The sequence below is a fragment of the Scleropages formosus genome, chromosome 2 (genome assembly GCF_900964775.1).
Source record: "Scleropages formosus chromosome 2, fSclFor1.1, whole genome shotgun sequence".
Taxonomy (NCBI): Eukaryota; Metazoa; Chordata; class Actinopteri; order Osteoglossiformes; family Osteoglossidae; genus Scleropages; species Scleropages formosus.
In genome coordinates, this window is record NC_041807.1 from 39567865 (window position 1) to 39591282 (window position 23418).

Sequence of the window (23418 nt, forward strand, 5' to 3'; positions counted from 1 at the left end):
GAGATCATAATAATCGGTAACATTAGTGATGCGCGAGATGTTCTATGATGCGTTAAGCATTATTTATTTGACACTTTTCTCCAAAACAACATTGTTGAGTTTGTATACTAAGCAATTTCACACTGTTTTATGCGGTTATACAGCTGGGTAATTTTGACTGTATCAGTTTGAGGTAAGTACCTTGTTCAAGGGTAATGCAGCAGGAGCAGGGATTCAAACCCAGGTCATCCAGTTTCACGTCAGTGGCTCAAGCTGCTGAAACACACTATAGAGAGTTTGCAAGCAACATGCACGTTTAACATAAAGTGTTTTGAATTCAATGAACGGCCATTCAAGATCAATTAAGGACAGACCGTGTTTACACAAAAAGCAGCGTACGCGGTGGGTCGCCCGGAAAACCATCGCTCCCGTCGACAGTGATGAAGTTGTAACGCCGGTCAATTATCTCTCGTTTTCCTTTGTGATTTGGGGGGTAATGTTTACCCTTGTGACACCCAGTTAATGATTTGTTAATAAAGTAGTTTCGAAATTAAATAACAGCCCATTAGATAAACCATATGGTATTCCTGGCAGTGTTGTAGCGCAAGCTGTTTTCTCAATGGCATCCAAGTCTGTACTTCCTGTGGTGAAGTCAGGCAAGACTTCATGTGTTATTTCTGAGGGCCAGAATTTGGTTGGCATCATTACTGGATGTTGTGGAGATATGGCTGGGTGCAAAAAAACAAGACAATAAACAAACAAACAATAAACAAATGAATAATCCACAGCCTGACCTAGTTCAGATGGTAAACAGGCATATGTGCATCCGAGACGCTTGGCAAAATGTCTCCGTACGTCAACACCGGGCCTCCCGTCATGCCGCAAAACAAGGGCCAAAGCTAAACTTAACTGGGTTGAGCCATAATGTGAGCGCCATGATGCAGCGGGGAGTTTCCGTGGGGAAAAGTCCATGTGGTTGTCAAGGAGGTCAATGATGCCTCTTGACCTTTTGCAATTTTATGCCATCGGTAAAATCTCCCTCCAGAAGGCAGAGTTCCGACATTTTTTCCACCGTAGCTGTATATTTTATTTATTTTAACATTTACATGCGCTTATGACTCTAAAAAGTTCTCCTTGATCATGGATGGTTGACGTCGAAGAGCGACGGTGATGCCCCTTGCAATCGATCCCGGGTCGCTTTGCCTTGTAGCTTATTTCAAAAGTCCGCTGGAAAAATCGTGAGCGTAGATGGACCTTTCGCGTGTACGGTTCATCACCGTAATAGTTTTTCTCATCTGATTAATCGTGATGAATGGCCTTTCCGCTGGATTTTGCGACGAGACTCCCGTACAAACAGGGTCAGCAAAGTCGCCGCTAGCTTTTATTTATCTTCGCGCCGTATTCGCACGGGAAATATTGCTGAGTTGAGCTTAGGCTAGCAGCTTTTATGGGGAAGTGTTTAAGAGGGGTCATTCATCTTATCACTTTGGTGGACAGCTTGCTTACAGACTTTTAAAGAAGAAATTACTCGCATCGGGGGGAGGGGGAGAGGTTTCTTTGGGCCGATTATTTGTGGAACGGCAGGTCTTAAAACAAATGTGACCCTTCTATGTTTACTTTTGCTAGAAAACGGAATGGACTTTCCTTGCTGTCGTGCAGGCGAGCAAAGTCGATTCGTAACTTCATTTCCTTCCAGGTCCTCTACTTCCACACCTCGCTCAGGATACCCGGCGTGGTGGCCGTCGTCGAGGTCGTGTCCGTGGCGGACAAATCCGACGGCTCCCAGCATGCACTGGGCTGCGGCTTTGCAATACTACGCCTCTTTCCCGGCAAGGGCGATCCGGCGGAACCTCCTGACTCTCAGCCACAGAGGAGGTGAGACAGATGCTGTAACATTACAGCTGAAATTGGTGGAATGATGAAATAGCAGGAAAATATCATTTCTTTTTTAAGCTATGGGTGTTTTTCCACTCTTGTTCCGACGTTCTCCTAAGTACTGCTACGTGCGATTTGCCGTTATCGACGCAACGGTAGACGGCGCGCTCTGTCCGCCCGCGAGTCACGTGGGAGCGACCGAATAACGACGCCGAGTGTCGTTCCCATGAAAAAGGCGCTCACCTGCCTTTGTTCTTACCCTCCCGAAGGTTGTGTGTGTACCAGGGGACCCCGAGGGCCCTGCTTCACCCGGCACTGCAGGACCCCGCAGAGCGTGAGTGTCCCAGTTCCCTCCCCGCTTCCTGCCTGCTTAAGACGGGATTTCCTTTCCGCTTTGTTCGTAAGAATGACCCAGTCGAGGTCTGAAATGCTGAGTACCCCGAGCCTAAATTCCCTCTCAACTTTTTATCTTTCTGGAAAATAACGCTTCTCATCACCGATGTGTGAAATTGCAGTTTGGGAAGTTTCTGCTGCTTTAGACACTTCTTCGTTTCTCTTCACATTGACATTTCTTTGTTGTCAGTTTTTACACATAGCTTGAGTGTGTTGTATTATTATTATTATTATTATTATTATTATTATTATTATTATTATTATTATTATTATTATTTATTTACTCTATTAGAATAGGGGGTGCGGTGGCGCAGTGGGTTGGACCACAGTTCTGCTGTCCGATGGGTCTGGGGTTCGAGTCCCGCTTGGGGTGCCTTGCGATGGACTGGCGTCCCGTCTTGGGTGTGTTCCCTCCCCCTCTGGCCTTACGCCCTGTGTTGCCGGGTAGGCTCCGGTTCCCCGTGACCCCATATGGGACAAGCGGCTCTAAAGATGTGTGTGTGTATTTACTCTATTAGCTGATTCTTTTCTCTAAAATGAAATGAGTTAAGCTATCGACAGTTGTTAACCTGTTTATACAACAGGGTAATTTTTTATCCATTCGTGAAAAGTACCTTGATCAAGGGCACTTCAGCAGGTCAAATTCGAATCTGAGTCCTTCATGTCCAAAGACGGCACCTCTTAACCACTATGCCACCTGCTCTCTGTTTTATTAATAGCTTTATAGCTATTAATAGCTTTAGTTTTATTAAGCTACCTACAGTTATTTATACAGCAGGGTAATTTTAATGTACGCATTCGTGGTAAGTACCTTGATCAAGGGCACTGCAGCAGGAGGTCGGATTTGAACCTGGGTCCTTTCGAGTTCAAAGGCAGCAGTTCTTAACCGCTCTGCCGCGTCTATTTTATCAACATAATAATTTATAAAAAACAATGTCTAAATGTAACAATTCAAAGAAGTTAGTATTTTATGGACGTAAAGACACAGCAATATATTGTAATGCAATTCATTAAAAATGTCCTGTGACCTAATGCATGAGAAATGTGCTAAAGCCCTGTGTTGCTGAGGTGTGTGTGTGTGTGTGTGTGTGTGTGTGTGTGTGTGTGTGTGTGTGTGTGTGTGTGTGTGTTTGAGTGTCTGAGACTAATTGAGTCGCGTTAATGAGCTCGGCGCTGTAGTCCTTGGGGGACACGAAAAGGAAGTCCATCCTCATCCAGCATCCTCCGAGGTCTTTGGGTCGCTGGACAGTGACAAGACCGAACATAATTAGCTGTTAGATTTCATTCGAGCAAAAGGCCTTCAGTTACCAGCGGAAGGTTGTTAAGGTAACGGCCCCCGCTAAACAAACAGTAGTGCAGTGATGTGGGGGGGGGGGCGGGGGACGACACCTTTATGACTCTTTGTTACTGGTTTTCACTGGACGAGTTCTAGCAGCCTTGCAGGTTCAATCAACTCCATGTAATTGCACCCGTGTCACGCTCTGCGAGGGCAATCGCCGGCGGGAGCTCCGACGAGAGGTGCGTCGTCTTTGAAACGCTGCCGTTTGTAATGAGGACGTAGGAAGTAGTTGAGGGTGCTGTTAAGCCCTGGAAGCGTCATCTCGGGGACAGCAGCCGTTCAAAGAAACGGCAAAGGAGTCGCTTCTTTTAAATGCATGAATGAATGCTCCTGCGTAGTACGTGGTACAAGTACTACCTTCTCCAGGTTTTTGTCCCTTTGTCCAATTATCTCTCCGTCTGTCTGTCCTCCACCTGTCATTTATGTTTGTCTGCCTGCCTATTCTTTTTGCCTGTTTGCGTGTCTGTTCATCTTTCTGTTCATCCATCTCTCTCTCTTTCCTGCCTGCCTCCCTGTCCTTCTCTCCTGATCCACTCGATCGCTGCTTTGTCCATTCACCCTTTGTCTGTCTCTGGTTGTCCACGGTCTACCTGGCCGTCCATTCATCTCTTTCCCTGCCTGCCTGTTTGTCTGTCTGTCTGTCCGTCCATTAACCTCTGGGTGCTTGTTCGCTGGTCAGTCTGTCTGGCTCTTTGTCCTTTTGCCTGTTTATGTATATGTCCATTTGTCTGTCTTTGTCGGTTTGTCCACCTGTTTGGCTTTTCATCTGCCCTGATGTATGTCTGTCTGTCTCTGTCTTACTGTCCGCTGTCTATCAGTCCATCCATCCATGAGTTTCCATCTGTCCATCTTAAAATGTCAAGTGTTTCAGTCTGAGTGAAGCAAAAAGGTTCCTTTGTCAACACAAACAAATGGGACAAATAGGGACAACTGGAGTTCTGGACAAGAATCCTGAAATAACATTTCTGGGAGCTGCTGCAGAAGAGCTGAGAAAAGGTTACAGCTCATTTCCTGATCAATTTTCTATGTCAAACAAAAAAAAAAGTTCCCTTGGAGCTGCTGAATCCGTCAAAGGTTTTCAGTGACAACAGATCTCTTTTGGACCCCCTTCTCTCCTGACCACTCCAACAGCTTCATAAACTTGCATCACACCATCTGTCACGATCATTTTTACTCTTCGTATCTATTCCATAGGCAGCTATTTGTGTAATGTGTGCTGGAAGGTGTTGGGCAGAACTGGCCGTCTGGATCTAAAGCGCTTCTGTCTTTTGTGACTCGGTTGGGGGAAGTACACAGGGCCTAGCCCAATGCTGAGCTGGATCTAACAACACCATGGTATACCCTTTGGATTACCCTCGTGCCCCAGGCAGATGCAATCGTCCACATCCCTGGCAGCACGTGGAAGGTGTGTGGTGGATGGTGCAAAGCAGCCTGTGGCTTCCCCACTTTGCGGTCCCGCAGCAGGGACAGTATGGAGGACCTTCCCCCCGCCAAGCAACGTTCCAGCCCTTTTGTTTCCCCCTGCGCTCTCAGCAGGGCCTCTAATCAACCTCAGCAGTGGGCTCTCGCTTCCGTGGCGTATCCCACAGAGGACTAATGAAGCACCGGCATCCAGCAGGTTAAGGCGAGCAGAGTTTTTAACATCGATTCATACAGTATCAGTGCCACTAATTTGACTGAACGGCTTAACCGGGTGCTTTGTGGGAGCCGGAACAATGCAGATTATTGCGTGTTAATTTTGTCGTCAAACAACGGTTTCCGCAGTGAGCACCGCCACAACTGGGCCGCAGGAATGTGTGACTGCAATAAGAGAGGGGAGGGTTATCTTCCGTTCCGGTGGGGCCATTTGGCAGGAGGGAGATCCACCGAGAGAAGAAGCGATGTGCCTAATGCGCTGTCTCAATGTGCCTGGAACTCCGACCCGGTCGTTGGGCTCGTGGTTGGGGTCTCGCCTGTAATGGACGGAGGATTTCAGCCATCAGCTCTTCCTTCCTGCATGCTCCTGCCCTGCTAATGGTTTGTGTCACAGGGTGGCGAAGTTCCGGTCCATCTCCGGCAAGGATGTATAAAAGTAAGCCGGGAAGTTTGAGAGACTTGCGTAATGCTACTTTGAAAGGGGTCCTTTGATGTGAAGGTCGGCCTTAGCCTGGAGTAAACCCTGACGCCGGGATCGTCTCCTTTGTGTTGCGGTGAGAAAAGCAGAGGCAGCCTGGCGGTGTTCACCTCCACATGAAATTACACACAGTTTTTGAATTGAACCGCTGTGATCAAAATGAAGCGGCGCAGCCACCGAAACTATCCTTTTTTTTTTTTTTTTTTTTGTGGATTTAAATTTGGACGCATTTTCTTTCTCTCCCACGACAAATTTTACCATTATTTGCCTAAACTTCCTTCATTTACATCAGTCCTTTCGAAAACACAAAGAAGGTAGTTTACGCGTTTTTCGATGGGACCACGTTAGCTGTCACCTATTACCCTGTTCGCAAATCCACGCCTCTGATGGCACACAAAAACTGAATTTCTGCCGCTCTGGCAATGAGACCTCGTGCAGGTTCGACACGTGGCTCGACGACGGGGGACCCTGTGGTCTGCGTCCTTGGCTGTTGCTGCCCCGCAGTCCCCGGTGCTGTCTGCACGCGACATACTTTTGTCCCGCTGCTCGCTGCAGATTTAGATTGTGAATATGGGTCACCGTCCTGCTTCTCCTGCTCCTTATGTTCTCATCGCTGCTTGATCCTCTAACTTTGCGTGGGGCATTATGGGGGCGGCAGGAGGGTGTGGATCAGAGGCACACAGAAAACCCAGTCTGATTGATGAGGCCTGAAAAGTGCTGTCTGCATATGGTTTTTGAAGGTACTAATAAGAGGCGTTATGATATTTTCAGGTGCCTAACATTTGTTAGACGACTTTTCATCTGCGGACTGCTGATGTTAACGGAGCCAACGGATCGTTGGGCAACGGGGTCACTGAGGATGCCATTGATTCCCTGATGTTTAAACAAGGTTAAGACCTCATGTACTGCTTACAGCTTTGCAAATCGAGGCGTTTCATGACCTACCGTTACATATCAGCAGTTTTTTCCAACAGTATAATTAGCATAATTGTCTGGTTTTATTTATCCATTGACTCAAGCGATTCCTCATAGCTAACTGCCTTTCTCTGCTTATCACAGCAGATTAATTCTTTTTTCCAACTTTATTTCATACAGTTAATTAAAACACTCCAAAGTTCAAAAACACATCCACATCATACGTCATTAAAATCTTTCTCATTGTAAACGTGATAGAGCTCATACGCTCATCTGATCATATTCTTGTCTTTCCAAATAAAGAACGTGAAAACCATCAGAGGTTCAAAACAAACACACACACACACACACACACACACACACACACACACACACACACACACACACACACACACATTTTCAGAACCACTTGTCCCATATGGGGTCACGGGGAACCGGAGCCTAACCCGGTAACTCAGGGCGCAAGGCTGGAGGGGACACACCCAGGACAGGACACCAGTCCATCGCAAAGCACCCTAAGCAGGACTCGAACCCCAGACCCACCGAAGAGCAGGACTGTGGTCCAACCCACTGCACCACCACACCCCCCAGGTTCAAAACAATTATAAATAAACTCTTTAAGGGTTAGAACTTGGGATTTTAAAACCCTTTACCCTTAAAAGCATTAAAAAAAAAAAAAAAACTAAAATATTGTGATAAACCCATAAGTAAAGTACTCAAGTGGTATCTTAAACATTAAAACTCTGTTACCCTATTCTTTTCAGTGACATTAAAATGCACAAACAGTCATAAATGAGTTGGACTGCTGTCTTTTGCTAATTTTTCTTTTACTCGTTACACATGTGAATCATTGGGTTAATGTTGTCTGGATCCATCGCCGAAATCACAGCACGATAATAAAGACCGTTGTGATTTAATGGCCCAAAATGTTATTGTCTCTCGGTACGAAGGCTCCTTCACCCATTTCATGTTGTCAGCGACTCGTTTCCCCCTCGTCCCGTCTCCTTCCCAATGCACCGCTCTGTCTTTCATTATGGCTGCTGCGATTTGCAAACATGGTACCGGTTGTTGAGGTGAGTTCAGTGATTTTGAGCGTGCGGGTTTGGTGTGTCACTGTGAAACTCCACGAGAACAACAATTTTGTTCTTAATGTTGCATTTCAATATCATTCCGAACTGCAATAAAAAAAAAAAAAAAAAAAAAGATTTTTAGATGGAAAAATCCTGTGAAATTCACTGTCAGTAATAAAAACTTTCCTGTCAAAGTACAGAAAAAAACTTTTATTGTTGTTATTGTTAGGGTAGCAGGCAGTGCAGTGGTTACAGCCTTTGGCTTTTAAAGAAGGACCCAGGTTTGAATCCCACCTCCTGCTATAGTGCCCTTGATCGAGATAATTACCCTGGATGACACAGTAAAAATTGTGCATCTATATAAATGTGTAAATGATTAAGTAGGTTGGTGTCCTAACCTCACATTGTAAATCACCTTAGGGAAAATTTTCATACAAATAAGGAGTAATAATAACAATAGTAGTAGTATTGCTGCTGCTACCACTGTTCTTTTCATTGCTGTTGTTTGCATTCCCAGGTTCACACTTTGCCTAGAGTTGAATGGTATTGCTTTTGGTTATTTTCTGAGAATATTTTACCCTGTTGGAATACTGTAGTGACACAGCGGTCCCTTGTTGAACACCAGCCGCAAGGTCAGTGTGAGCAGTGCTCTGTTGGTCCTTTCAGAGAGCGGGCTCCTCAAGCTGCTCGAGGGGGTCTACCTGCACTACTCCCTCCAGCCGCACTCACCACTGCAGCTGGTCATGGCCCTGCTCCCCCAGAACACGCTGGTGTCCGGCTCAGAGCCCATCCCTGGGGTCGTGCCCTCCTCTGACATCACAGGTAAAGGTGAGGGAAGAATGCTGGGGGTGGAAGTGGGATGCCCGTGACAAGTGGCTGTTCACCTTTAATATAACAGATATTAGTGAATCATTATGAATTTGCATAAATCATGGGCCCCAAATGAACAATAGAAAGCCACAGTTTGCATTATGTACCATTATGGACTGACTGGTATCCTGAAGGTTTCCAGTTTTAGTACCAGGGCGAACTGTGCTCTTGGACCCATGAGTGAAGTATTTAACCTGGATTATCTTTTGAAAATGACCCTGCAACATAAATGGGTGAATCATTGTGAGTAGCTTGGTGTGCAAAATTTACATTACACGTTACTGTAGACAATATATGTCCTGGTGGAAAATAGTTAATGGCTAAACGCTCCAGTGAAGTAGTCAGTGTAATAATAATAATAATATTGCCACAAATAATAGTTATTTATACTGCTCATACTACTACTAAAATACTACAGTTATTAATACTTACAATAGTAATGTTATATTACACACTGAGGGGGCGCGGTGGCGCAGTGGGTTGGTCCGGGTCCTGCTCTCCAGTGGGTCTGGGGTTCGAGTCCTGCTTGGGGTGCCTTGCAACGGACTGGCGTCCCGTCCTGTGTGTGTGTCCCCCCCCCCCGGCCTTACGCTGTGTTGCCGGGTAGGCTCCGGTTCCCCGCGGCCCCGTGTGTGTGTGTGTGTGTGTGTGTGTGTGTGTGTGTGTGTGTGTGTGTATTACACACTGCTGCTAATAAAAAAAAAAAAAAAAAAAAAAACAGCAATTCAGTTTGACATCAGTCTGTGTAGTGAGTGATGCTAGAAAGTGACATATTTGCATATTGTGTAACGTGATGCCAGAATGCTGGAGACCTCCTTTGTGTAACGGAGGAATGCAAAGGGGACGGGAACTTAGCTCTGTACCGGAGCCAGAACATATGTTGGTTCTAACGCCCATTTTCATTTCCTGGACACAGAACAAATGGGGGGATTTGGCTCTGAAAGCGGCCCAGTGGCCCTGGGACATGGTCCTCCTTCCTACGTGCTGACGGAGAGCAGCCCTCACAAAGGGCCCGGTCTGCAGAGACGTGGCTGGCAGTTGTTTGATTTCCTGCTAATTAAGAGTTTTGATATTTTTTAAAACTAATCAGAACATGAAGTTTGTGTTTGGTCGGTGAAAGTCTTTATTCCAATGAATGGACTAATGGATAGTGAGCCTGGCTGATTACTCCAATAATTGCAGAGATGATGCACAGTGATTTAATCTCTAATAAGGAGGAGCGAGTTCTCCGGTTTGGCCCCCAGCGGACGCCGGAGAGGGTTTCAGACCGTGCGTCGCTGCACATGATTTAGTGAGGAGCCAGACTTCTCTGCACCCTCCTTCCCCTTGACATTTAGCTTTGAAGTGCATAAAACAAAGTTTATCGAGGAGGCTAATGAAACGGATTGAATGTGACAGCGTAGGGCTTTGGTGTGGCACATGGGGGCGGGGCCAGAGCCACCATCGTCCAAAATCTCTGAGCCCCACGATCTGAGCTACCTAGACATGCAGCTGTCAGCCAACACCCAGCACGAGGACTATATTCCGACAAACAAAACGCTGTCAGCCAATTGGTGGATATTTGTGAGAGATGATTTCCACCATCTGTTAGTATCTATTCACAGTAATATACAAATGGAAAAACGGTCTCCAAATATGTAAAACAAAAATGCAAGAAATGTACAAAAGTAGATGCTGGCCCAGCAGATGGTGTAGTGGTTAGAGCCATCGCCTTGCAACTAAAAAGTCCTGGGTTCAAATTCCTGCTCCTGCTACAGTACACTTGGTCAACGTACTTACCCTGAATGAATAGCAGTAAAAATTACCCAGCTATATGAACGAGTTCATGATTGTAAGTGGTACAGTATACAACCCCGACACTATAAGGTGCTTTGGACAAAAGCGTCAGCTAAATACATTTATTCACTTAGCAGACAATTTTTCCAAAGCGACTTACAGTGGATACTATGTAGTGTTACCAGCCCACATACCTTATTCACCAAGGTGACACACACTGCTAGATAAAGTACTTATGCTGGGTCACTCATCCATACATTAGTGAAACACACACACTCTCTGTGACACCCACACACTATGGGGGAATCTGACAGCATGCCTTTGGACTGTGAGAGGAAACCAGAGCACCCAGAAGAAACCCACACAGACACGGGGAGAACATGCAAACTCCACACAGACTGAGCAGGAATCGACCCCACGTTCTCTCGTACCACCCAGGTGCTGTGAGACAGCAGCGCTACTCACTGCGCCACTGTGCCACGTAAGTAGTAATATACTGGTTTATTCATTTAGCCGGTAAATTTCACCAGGGTAAATTATGCCATTTTACTGATTCATCCAGCAGGGTAAGTTTTACTGTATATGTTCAGAGTAAGCATCATAAAAGGCAAGACAGCAGGAAGTGGGAACCACTATACCTCCCCCCCCGCTGCCCAGAATAAATTAATAAATAAGAAATTTATCTGGCAGCTTTCTTCAAAGCAGCTTACAATGATTTACTGACTGTAATATAATAATAAAAGGTTTTTTTAGCAGGGTGATACTTTGAGACGGACTGAGAGTTCCCTCTCTGTTCCGCTCCTTATTATCTTTAATAGGTGTGAGTCTCCTTGATATTTCAATAGACACTCTTTAAATATGAGGTGTTTGCTGAGCTTTAATTGACTCAAACGAATCCCCTGCGAAAGGCCTCGTCGGACCAGCGCTCCGCCTGTGAGGATCTTGTCAGGCTTCTCCACACGCCCTGGAGCCATTGTCCTGGACCTATTGATCTGGCGCTGATGCAACGGCAGCCGAGCCGTATCCTCGCCTGGCCCTCTGGGTAGCGCTGTCTGCTGCTGATGGGGGGGGAGAACACTCTGCTTTAGTGGGCTGATGCAGAGGTGTCAAACCCTTGGGCCCATTCTGATTCGAAACGCTAACATGAAAGAAGGCCAATACCCGCGAGGATGTGGACTGTTAGCGGTCGAGATGCTTGGAGTGCTGAGATGGGAGCGAATCCCAGCATCCATCTCCTTCACATGGATACAGGTGTAGTTACGACGATACACCTGTCCGAAATGTCCAGTGTAAGATGACAGGTGTGTGTAACAACTGTCATCTTACAGTGGACATTCTGGACAGGTGTATCGTCATAACTACACCTGCCTGAGCAGGTGGCATTGTGGATAGAGCCATCGCCTTTAGGTTCAAATCCCATCTCCTGCTGTGGTATTCTTGTAGCAAGCTGCTTACCCTGAATTGCTCCAGGCACAGAGCACCCTATTGCATAAACAAGTAAACTACTGTAAATATGAGGGTAAGTCCAAAAAGTATCTATAATAATGTACATAATACATTGCAGATACTTCCAACGTTCAGATACAAGAGTAAGTCAGAAAATTTCTGCGTAACGTCTCTGTAATAATATATAATATACTTTTTCGCTTACCCTGGTAATTTAACACCGCACGTCCCTTTGGTGAAAACTTTAACTGCTTTTCCTTGTCCTGGTCACCGTTGACTTTTTTCCAGTGTAATCAATGTTCAGGCCCTGTTAATCATTACAAAGGAAATGCCTACAGATATTTTCTTGCTAAAAAAAAGTGAAATTATTTTAATTTTTAGTTTCTCATATGATTGTTTTAAGAAAATAAGATGTTGAAAATAAAGAACCCACTACTTTGTTTTAGCCAACACTTTTTCCTCCGTAAAGTAGCTTATAATTTTTTAGCTACTTGCAGTGATTTACCCATTCTATTTATTTCACTGACTCTTTTGTTTCAAGGGACAATGTTTAGCCACTTATTTTATCCATTTATACTTGGGTAATTTTTACTGTATATCAATTCAGGGTAAGTACCTTGATTAAGGGTGCTGCACTAGGAGAAGGTATTCAATCCTTGTCTTTTGAGTAGAAGGTGGAGGCTCTAACCGCTGCGCCCCCTTCTGGCCCACAGTGGCCCCGCTACCCATATACCACTGTGGGGAGAGTATTATGTCTGTGGATGATGGTGTGTGAGATGCAATGGGTTCTTTGGATTTCAGCGGATGCGCTCCGCAAGCCGAGGCTCTTGAAGACCTTCACCTGCTCCTTGGACAAGCTCTCCATCGTGCTCCATCCTTCCCTGGAGAAGTTCGAGGAGGAGCTGCTGCAGCTGCTCAACTCGGATCGCCTCAGCCAGGTAAGACCCGCCTCGCCCTGTAAAATGGGGAAATAAATTGTGTATTCACGTACACCGATTTTAAACCTCCCACGGCGATTTCTGTACGTTATTCCTTAACTTGTCATTAAATATTTACCATCAGATTTAATGCTGAGGAACTTCCTCTGACGGCAGGTTACAGGTCGTACGCAGCCCTGTTTGCCCCATAAAATGGGAAATAAAGTGTGAAGTAAATGTTTTATTCACCGTGGAACAGCTTGAACCTATTGGAAACCTTGTTTTTTGTTCAGCTTGTTATTAATTATTTACCTTTAGATTTAATGTAATACTCCTGAGCTTGGTTGGTATTTTCTCAGTAGCTTAGGGTACAGAGCTAACACCTGGATAAAGCAGTTATAAATAATGGTTGTAATAATAATAATAATATAATAATAATAAATTTCTACATTTGTCAACTCCCTCGTGTGGCACAGAGGAACTTTGCGCGTCCTGGTTTTAACGGCAGCTGCGGGGGGCCTCACAAGGAGAGGCGCGCGCTTCGGCTGCGGCCCTTTTCATCTTTGATGCGCGCGCAGACGGGACCCGTAACGACTTGTGACAGATGCATCCATGCGCTGCCAATTATTCATACAACGGTGCGCGACGCTCGCCCACGTAAAGGGGCGACGGCTCATACAGCCGCGTGCGCGAGACAGAGAGAGCGCGAGCCGTCGCTCCACCCCCCTTCCGTCAAGCGGGACGGAATTAGCTACGTTGTCCGTCCCACTCGACGTATCAATGTTCCGTAGAGACCGTTTGAAAAGTACTGCACATGTAGTCCGTCTCAGTGTCAGCAACCGACCTACTTCTACTTACCACTCGGTCCATTCTAACGTACCTGTTTTTTTTACAAAATCATTTCAACGTGGTCGCAATCTTGTACGACGTACGCAGATGTTTTACTTTGACACACAACATGGCATAATAAGAGAATACAATAAACAAAACTTTGTATAGTTACAACGTAGTTGTAATAAATTCAGTCTACCGCAAAGCGCCTTCGTGCGTCGTTTTGTTTTGTGCATTTACAGCGGTATGCTAGCAAATTTTTTTTTTCTTTTAATAATTTGTGCTCCACTTGGCCGTTTTTACCTCAGATTTTCCTTGAAATTATGGAAATTGGTTCTAGAAATGTGTTTAAAAATAATCCATTGTGATGCGACGCATCGGACTGTTCGGTCACCGGAAATCTGGTCATGCGCGGAGAATCTGTATTTGTATAAGAAAAATGAATGGGAAAAAAAGAGCGCTTGTGTTACCGACACAGTCATTTCTCCCGCGCGTGCGATCACCGCTGAACTTGGCTGGGTGTAAAAAAGTGAGGGGGAAAAAAAAAAAAGCCGCCAATGTTCTGGAACCTACTCCCAAACCGGCACGTGGCTGAGCCGGCGCGCGCGAACTGCCACGCGCCACATTCTTCGGTCTACTCTCCCCATTCTTCCCCGCGCGCGCCGTCTCGCTGAGTCGCGCGCCGGGAGGATATGGCGCCTCGGGGGCGGAAGTGTTGGTATCACAGGGGAAAGTGGCGCTTCGGCACGGTCGTGTTCTGCCAGAGTTTAATTAATAGTGTTTTTAATGTTCGGTGCTGTGCGAATTAACACCTTTTTTGGAATCGAAGAAAAAAAATAAAACAGTCAGCAGCACTCACCCGTTTTCTGGCCCTCGGACCCGTCCTTCAGTAGAACCTGCGAACTCGCCACAAGGTGGCGTAGCAGTTAGAGGTGTTTCAAGGTCCAGGTTCGAAGTGAAGATGTTTTCATATGGAACGGACTGACGGAAGAGTCCGGAAAACGTAACTTTTCCTGGAAATAAGCGTTCGCGGTTCAAGGTGGACCGGGCAGCCTTGCAGTGTTATCCGCAGAACGTGGTAAAGCAAAAAAAAAAAAGAAGAAAAGAGTATTTTTGATAAATACGTTTTGACGTAAAGCACACCAAATGATGATACGTTTTCCAACAAATATTTTTCAATTGATATTTCCAAATATACGTTAATGCTTTTCTTCAAAATGACTCGCAGTGTTAAACCTCCTGCAGTTATTTTCCAATTGGGAGTTACAGCACGAGGTTGGATTCGAACCTGCAACCTCGTGAGTCGAGAGGCAGCATCTCTAACCACTGTTTTACATGCTGTCCCTGACCCAACAAATACAGATGACATTTTATTTTTAATACAGTGCAATATTATATATTGTAATATATGTGATATAGATTCGATACATCGTCTGAAATAATCTTAAATATAATCCGATGGAACATCCGGTGCAGTAAACCGGCCTGCGCTGGCAGACCTGCGAGTGAAAAGCAGCGCGCTTGGCCTGTCTTCCAGGAAAGAAGAAGAAATACAGCAGGATTTATGAGGGCGGCAATGAGTAAAATGCCATTCCAAAACAATATTTCATATAAAGGAGTCATTGTAGGCTCAGTCCGTCTGCGCTTCTCAGCTGAAATCCAAATGTGTTGTCTCGGAGCGAGCTCAGCGGCTAACTCACTCGTATTTATGCAAACTGAAAGTAATTAAAACTTAAGAAGTAGCAGCAAAAGAAACAAACAAACAAACGGGGGGGCGCGAAGTGTAACCCTGACAGAATATAAGCTTTTGTAATGGCAATTACAGATGTCCCGTGTGCTAAAATCTATGTGTACAATTAGCACGGCCCTCCAACGGATAACTGCTTGCCGCCATCTTCAGTCCCGCCGGATTTGCCGTAATTACGCGGCCACCTGTATTAAGTTCTTGTCGAGTTTAGGAATGTTCTGTAATTAAAATGGGAAGTACTGGAAAGTATTATTATGCTAAGCCTCCTGTATTTCATGTTGCCTCAAACAGTTGAGCCTCGGCGCTTTGCTGATCTTCATGTGTCTCAAACTCTACGAGTCACACATGAGATGCGACGTTTGATTCCTTATTCTGCTCGAATCTGGTCTATGAAATAATCAGGACCCAAGCGCGTCTGGAATCGTCTTTAGTAAATTACATGTCTGTTTCTTTATATATTTTTTTTGTGTGTATTTAATGTGTAGGAGAATCCGGAAAACCCAGGTCTTAGTGCATTTAAATTATTATCCTGAGTTTTCCCATATGCACTGGCTCCTTCTTATTGCACACCATAAACTTTCAGACACGCAGACTTTTTCCAGTTCGTTTATTCATTTTTGAATGGCGTTTTGCTCACAAATGTTTTCTAAAATTTCCATGGGGTGAGAACACGACCTGTATTTTTGCGTCCAGCCTCTAGGGGTCAGTAAAATGCAGACAGTAAAAGTGTCTGGTCACCTTAACCAATGTCTGCTTTTTGGCCATCAGGAATGTTGCACATTTACATTTAGCTGACGCTTTTCGCCAAAGCAACTTGCAATGTTTAGCTATTTACAATTATTTACCCATTTATACAGCTGGGTAATTTTACTGGAGCAGATTAGGGTAAGAACTTTGCTTAAGGGTACTACAGCCAGAGGTAGGGATCAAATCTTCAACCTTTGGATTCAAAGGGAGTAGCTGTAACCACTACCCTACTACCTGTCCTTATGGTTATTGGTAAGTTGTCAATGGGGCATTAATAGGCCTTTGTTAACACAATGGATTTTTATTTTCAGTAATTTGAAATTGGTTTCAGTTTTCTGTGATTTGAAGTTAACATGAAGTTTGAAATGAATCATAGAGCAATACTTGCTCTTTATAGCTATATACAAAGCTTTTTGATAACCAGTGAATAAATTGAGGGATGTGTTCATTACTTATCTTTCTATTGATTATGATTGTGGTCAAAGGGATTTTGGAATTATGAACAAAATGAGTTGCAAACAAATTCTAGTCCCAGTTGTACGTGTAAACTGAGGATGCAGTGTATTTGGAAAAAATTGCCACTGAGAATAACACACACACACACACACACATTTTCAGAACCGCTTGTCCCATACGGGGTCACGGGGAACCGGAGCCTAACCCGGCAACTCAGGGCGTAAGGCTGGAGGGGGAGGGGACACACCCAGGACGGGACGCCAGTCCACCACAAGGCACCCCAAGCGGGACTTGAACCCCAGACCCACCGGAGAGCAGGACTGCGGTCCAACCCACTGCGCCACTGCACCCCCCTTGAGAATAACACACTATGTTCTAACCAAACTTAATACTGAGTTTTTTGGAGGGGAAAAAAAAATTGTAAATATGATTAAGCATTAAGCGGGTGGCACGGTGGCACAGCGAGTAGCACTGCAGTCTCACAGTGCCTGGGTGGTGTGATAAGACATGGGTTTGATCCCCGTTCAGTCTGTGTGGAGTGTGCATGTTCTCCCTGTGTCTGCATGGGTTTCCTCCCACAGTCTGAAGCCATGCTGTTCAGGTTCCTCATAGTGTGTGAGTGACACAGAGAGAGTGTGTTCCCCCGATGTCTGGATGAGTGACCCATTGTAAGTAGTGTATTTAACAGTGTAAGTCACTGCGGTGAATAAGGTGTGTGAACTAGTAACACTATATAGAGTTTATTGGAAGTTGCTTTGGAGGAAAGTGTCTGCTAAATAACAGAATTATTTAAACATGGTTATGCATCAAAGACATGGTGGATAAAAACTTTTCACAGTGCAAAATATACGTTAATATCAATGTTCAGGTCTTTTAAAATGACTTAATCTTCGCAATAAATACTTTAACATGTACGAAGCTCTGGACTAGAGTTATAGGTTGGATAATATTCAGTTTGTTCGTATAGAGCTATTCTCACACAGTGACACAGGATCAGAGGCATAATGCAAATAAAAGGTTGGCTATACATTAAATTCTTTCAATAACTGTTTTCTTTGATAATTACACAATCTCCCAACCAAAAGTCAAGGGAGGAAAAGAGGAAAAAAAAAACTGCAAGTACCAGTGGCTCCCCTCCCCTCCCGGCATTCTAGATTAAAAAATGGTTTAAAGTAAATTTACAGCTATTTATAACACCATCAGTAAGTACCAGTATTCAGTAGAATAGAGGTAAAGAGAAGTATTAACAGCTTTTACACTGGCTTTTATGCCTTTCGGTGAAAACCTGTATCCTTGATGTGCCTGAATTTGGTGTGTTAATCAATTTTTCAGTTTCCAAAATGTGTTTTTGAGGAGAGGGGGCAGCTATTATGAGGTTATTATTTCAGATGGTCCCTCATTTCAGCGAGAATGAACAGAAGCACGATGATAGCTGTTAAGAGGCCATTCTGCATTCTGTGCTGTAAAAACTATAAAATGAATAATTTTGTTTATTATTTTGTGTGTTCATTTAGGGGGCGTTAGAATAACTGAAGGGAATGAAGTTCATGCCTTTCTCCAGTTTGGGAAAGTGAAATTGATGAACTGAGGGAGCTGTTCTGGGCGGGTGAACCGTAAATACAGGGTTTGTACGCTGCTTCGGAGTACAGAGCCTGTAACCATGGTTTCCTGGAGACTCCGAGGTGGAGTGGCGCCTTTGAGGAACACCGTGGTTGCGGGTCCGACCCTTGTGCCGGCGGATCTCGGCATCGTTTCACCTTTGTTTTGGTGCCATAACGGAATGATGTAGCATGTGCCAATGTAGTATAAAAATTCTGCTTCAGAAGTGGTGGGTCTGGGGTTCGAGTCCCGCTTGGGGTGCCTTGCGGCGGACTGGCATCCCGTGTGGCGTGTTTCCCCTCCCTTTCCAGGCTTGCACCCTGTGTTGCCGGGTTAGGCTCTGGTTTGCCGCGACCCCGCTCGGGACAAGCGGTTTCAGCCAGTGTGTGTGTGTTTGTGTGTGTGTGTGTGTGTGTGTGTGTGTGTGTGTGTGTGTGTGTGTGTGTGCGTGCGCGTGCTCACTCATGCATCTACATGCTTCTGCCAGTGAAAGTCAGTTTCTTTTTCCTCCCTCTCAATCACATTTGTTAACCATTTTTACAGAGATCAAAATCTTTCCAACCTCTTTATACAGATTTGTTGTGTAATATATTATCTTATTCAGTCTCACATATATATATATCACGACTCTATATACAAACAGTTAACAAATAAAAAATTGTTTAAAGCACAATGTTTCAGTATCCAGTGAACAGTACAGAAAGCATGCTTGAACTGAGCCGAGCAAATAGTAAATGCCTTTCTCTGCCAGGAGTACAAGCACTTTTATGTGTCATCATGCAGGAGATGTGAATGTATTTTTTGATAAAAGTGTCAGCAAAATATTAATGTTACAGTAACCACGGCAACAACTACTGCTATTCCAGAGCCTATCTATCTATCTATCTGATAACCTGAAAATTCAGTCTGTACAGTAAGCCTGTACCGTCTGCCTTATTGTCTCTTGTTTTTGCCCATCTGCACTTGCACAGCAGCCACGGAGTCATTTTCCCAGCAAAAAGACGCCATCAGTTAAAATCTGTTAAGGAGCAGTTGAGTGGGAGGATGCGAAAGAAGTGCTAATGATCACGCCTCTTCTTCTCACTATGGCTCGGATGAGTCATCGCAGTGAGACGGAACGCGCGCCCGTGTGGGAGGCTGCCGTCTCGCAGATGCTACACCCCCCATCCCCAACCCCTCACCGCACCCTTCCTTCAAAAAAGAGCCCGATGCCCACGGTGAACAAATACGAAGGTCGCTTTCCGAGATACTGGGCCACAAACCCAAGTGGAGGTCATGAGAGTTTAGCCTCTGAGAGGCCCAGTCTTCATTTCATGGGTAGCAAGGTTTTAATTTTGCATTTATTTTGTTAATATATGTCTGTTTTATTCATTTAGGTTTTTCTTTTCTGCTCATCAAACTTCCATTTGTTTACCATTAATTCAGATTGGTCATTTCAAGCGCATTGATTTGGGGTAGTGGGGGGTGTGGGGCGAGGCCCCCTCTCTGGCGGGTCTGGGGTTCTAGTCCTGCTTGGGGTGCCTTACGATGGACTGGCATCCCATCCTGGGTGTGTCCCCTCCCCCTCCAGCCTTGTGCCCTGTGTTGCTGGGTTAGGTTAGGTGTTCGCCGCGACCCCGCTTGGGACAAGCGGTTTCAGATTGTGTGTGTGTGTGTGTGTGTGTGTGTGTGTAATTTGGGGTTAGTACCTTTCTGAAGGGTCCTTCAGCAGGATCAAGATTCAAACCTAGGTCATTTGAGAGCAAGGTGGCGGCCTTAACCACTATGATCCCTGCTACCCCCCCCCCCCAAAAAAAAAAAAAATGCTTGTCACGGATTCTTTTTGTGTATTTATAGTTTTTATTAATCTATGCAGAAGGGAGCCCCAACTAAAGCGTTCCATACAAAATGCCCTTCTTCGTGGTATAACAGCAGGACCCCTCTTGGGATTCAACCCATCAGCCGTGATCCTTTTAATTATAATTCTGCTTTCTTTTTTTTTTTTTTGCTCCGTGCTGCCCCCTAGTGATTTGCTGTGCTATGCTAAGCTGGCAAAATCGCGATAGACTTTTTTTAATCAAAACTCGGCCGAGACCAGACAAGGAGGCTGCTGTTTACGCGGCTCGTTCTGTTCATCCGGTGTGTTTCGCCGACTTGCCAAGTCTTTCTTTGCGATTTGCGGCGTTGAGAAAAACAAAGATGAGGCGACGAACGGAGGGAAGCAGCGCGGGAGGATGAAGTGACCCACGGGTGCAACGCGACAGCTGTTGTTTTCCTGCCATGCTCTCCGAACCCTTGTCTGGAAGCGCTTTTACACAGGTGGCGTTTAATGGGAAGGGTCACTGTAGCGGGAGAGAGGCTTCGCTTCGCTTTGCTTCATGCGCGGGACTCGCCTTGTGACTGTACGGTGCACCCAGATCTGCACATGCAATTTTGGAATCCGTCTTTGGACGTCGGTCTGATTACAAAATCCCATTTCGACTGCAGTAATGTGACTAAATTCTGCGCTCCTACAACCTATTAAACGCGCTCACTCTTTGAGCTCATCTGTGGCTCCTCGGCACAAAGAAATAACCTTCACCAGGCAATTTTATTCTTCTTCTTTTTTTTTTTTTTTTTTTAAAAAAAAAAATCCCTTTCATTTCTTGAAACTGGCTGCTATAATAATCTTTCTCCTTGAGCTTTTCGTTGGTAGCAACTATTACGTCTAAATTTAGTCCAGATGTTCTTGCATTCTTGGCTGTTGCACGTTATTGAACAGGCCGGTTCTTCAGAGGAACCGTTTGTCCATTTTTTTATTGTCAGGATATTTATATGCTGTATTATCTGGAGCACACAGTGGAAAGGGACTGGAAGACAGTCATGTATGCGCTAAAGTCTTGCAAAATTTCTTTTTACATATTTTAATGCCTTTTTTAATGCAGGTGAAAAGTTTCTGCTTCAAGCACATACTCCATTGTGTTTTTTTTTTTCCCTGTCCATTAGCATCTACATAACATGGGCTACAACTGCTTGACCTCCCACCCTTGACCTCACTCTGCTTCCTGCAAATAAAAATGTATTGAAGAAGTCAAGATCTCATTTTAATGGACCTTAGTGGTGCGCACATCCAGTATTTCGTGAAAAGGAATTTAAAATCCCTTTACAGTATTCTGATAGTGAAGCCTGTTCTCCATGCCCGTTCATAAAAAGTGAAGATATATTACATACACGCTGATGTTAAGTACACATACTTAAGTACATGTGGTAACGTTTTAAGCAATTACAAGATATAAATATTCGTCTCATGGTGTGTTGGACCTTTTAACCAATTTCACATCTAGTCATTATTACAAGTTCTGCACCTAATTTTGAAATGTAAGACCTCACTTACCTGAAATTATACCACTTTGTGTGTGTGTGTGTGAATTCTTCATTTCTTATGCTTTGCTCATCCATTAATTTCTTATTGTCGACCAGATCTGGGGACATCACAGACGTAATGTGACATTCAGTGAACGTGGTGATCAATAATTTTATGCGTGCTAATTCCGAGAGCGGGGGATATCACGAATCCTATTGGCAATCAGATGAAAGCAAGCATATGTACAATTAATGAATGTTGCGAATTGAATTGCAACATGACTTGAAAATTAAGGTCTTCTCAGCTGGTGGGTTTTTGGATTTGAAATGTTGCCATGCTTTGCTGAGTGTACCCAGATGACCACCAGCTGCCTCTCCTCAGACCTGGAGATGTGGGTGATATAAGAGTCAGCTGTTCCGAAGGCAGGAGAGGGCTGAGAGAGAAAGTTGGAGGTGACCAGAATGGGGAATTTGGGGTTTTTTGTTTATTTCAGTTTTTTTTTTTTTTTTTCCTTCTCTTGCGCTCCTCTTGTATAGTTTGCATGAAGATTTATGTTTTGGGAACGTTCCCATCGGTAACGCCATATGATGACCTTTCACTCTCTATTGCTCACAGTGTGCACTGTGTTGCAGTGGTCATCCTTCAGATATTCTGTGAAATTTCTTTTCATTTTGGAGCATTTGTGTCAGTTTTTTTCCCCCTCTCTGTTTGGAGCTCATCATTTAATCTTTTTTTGATATAAATAGATTTAAATTACATACATATAATTTTCCTTTTTCTGCTAATGCCTATGGTAGTTATTTTCTTTGCTAGAATTTCATCAATATATTCCTGGCTAGCAAAAAAAGCCAAAGATTAATCCCATTGCAATATAAGAATACGGTTGTCAATTTTAAGTGTTCATTTCTACACAAAAAGGTGTCGGTGACAATAAAAAAAAGAGTTTGTTCACTAAGAACAGAATGTCAATGACAGCTTGTTGTTTAAAAATCTTCCCATCTGAAACGGCCTCTAAGTTACTCCTATCCTGCAGGCACTGACCTGGACATTATAAGTCATCATTTTTTTATATGCATGTCCTTTTTAGTCTGCACTTATCACCATAACCACTGAAATCTGCCAGCGCACCAGTACCGTCGACTTCCGTCACAGTGACTGATGCTGTTGCTATGGAATAACTCTTAACGCTTACAGCACATGGACACACAATCCTTTGGCTGGAGATTTGTTAGAATGTTGCCACTGCCAATGGAAAACATTTTCAGTACATTTACATACACATTTATCCATTTAGCAAACACTTTTCTCCAAAGCGACATACATCTCATAGAATGCGTATATTACATTAGCGGGAAGAGACACTCAGATGGAGACGTGTGTGTGTGTGTGTGTGTGTGTGTGTGTGTGTGTGTGTGAGACAGTTTCTTTCCATCATATGCACCAATGTTCATCAGACAAGTAGCTGCTTAAAACTTTTATCAGAATATTCCCGATTCCTAATTCTTGATCACCTTCCCAGTAATTTTTTTTTTTTTTTTTTTTTTTTTTGGGGGGATACATGTAAACTTTTACATAACATTATAGGAGTAGTTGTATGAAGGTTTATCCGGACATCATCTTAAAGTTCTAGAGCATGAACATTTACACCTTACATGAACTTAAGAGATCATGGGCAAAGTGAGTCTGGAAGAGATGAGTTTTCAGACCCTTTTGAAATGTGGACAGAGATTCAGCAGTTCTGAGTGACAGGGGGTGGTCATTCCCCAACAGAGCCAGAACTGAGAACCGCCGTGCTTTTCCTTTCGTGCGTGGGACCAACAAGCGGGCAGATGTGGAGGAGCGTAGCAGTCTAGTTGGGTTGAAGTGGTTGATCAAGTCTGGTAAATAGCTGGGAGCAGTTCTATTGATGCATTTGTCGGCCATAACCAGGGTCTTACATTTGATCTGGGCAGCTATAGGAAGCCAGTGCAGAGAAATGAGTAGAGGAGATACATGGGAACGCTTCAACAAGTCAAACGCAACT

The 23418-nt window shown here is 44.4% G+C and overlaps 1 protein-coding gene and 1 long non-coding RNA gene across 2 annotated transcripts in view; one reads left to right on the forward strand and one right to left on the reverse strand.

Moving 5' to 3' along the window:
- Positions 1-23418, forward strand: part of nphp4 (nephronophthisis 4) — a 139028-nt gene that overhangs the window by 26601 nt on the left and 89009 nt on the right. The window contains exons 4-7 of the mRNA XM_029248963.1: positions 1676-1854; positions 2124-2188; positions 8351-8506; positions 12578-12714. Of these exons, the coding sequence (XP_029104796.1) occupies positions 1676-1854; positions 2124-2188; positions 8351-8506; positions 12578-12714 (537 nt within the window). The remainder of the gene's footprint in view (positions 1-1675; positions 1855-2123; positions 2189-8350; positions 8507-12577; positions 12715-23418) is intronic.
- LOC108931089 (uncharacterized) lies at positions 8515-9060 on the reverse strand. Its single transcript, XR_001965882.2, has 3 exons — positions 8987-9060; positions 8662-8772; positions 8515-8568 (listed from the first exon to the last, which is right to left on the reverse strand). It is a non-coding gene; the product is annotated as an uncharacterized LOC108931089 (long non-coding RNA).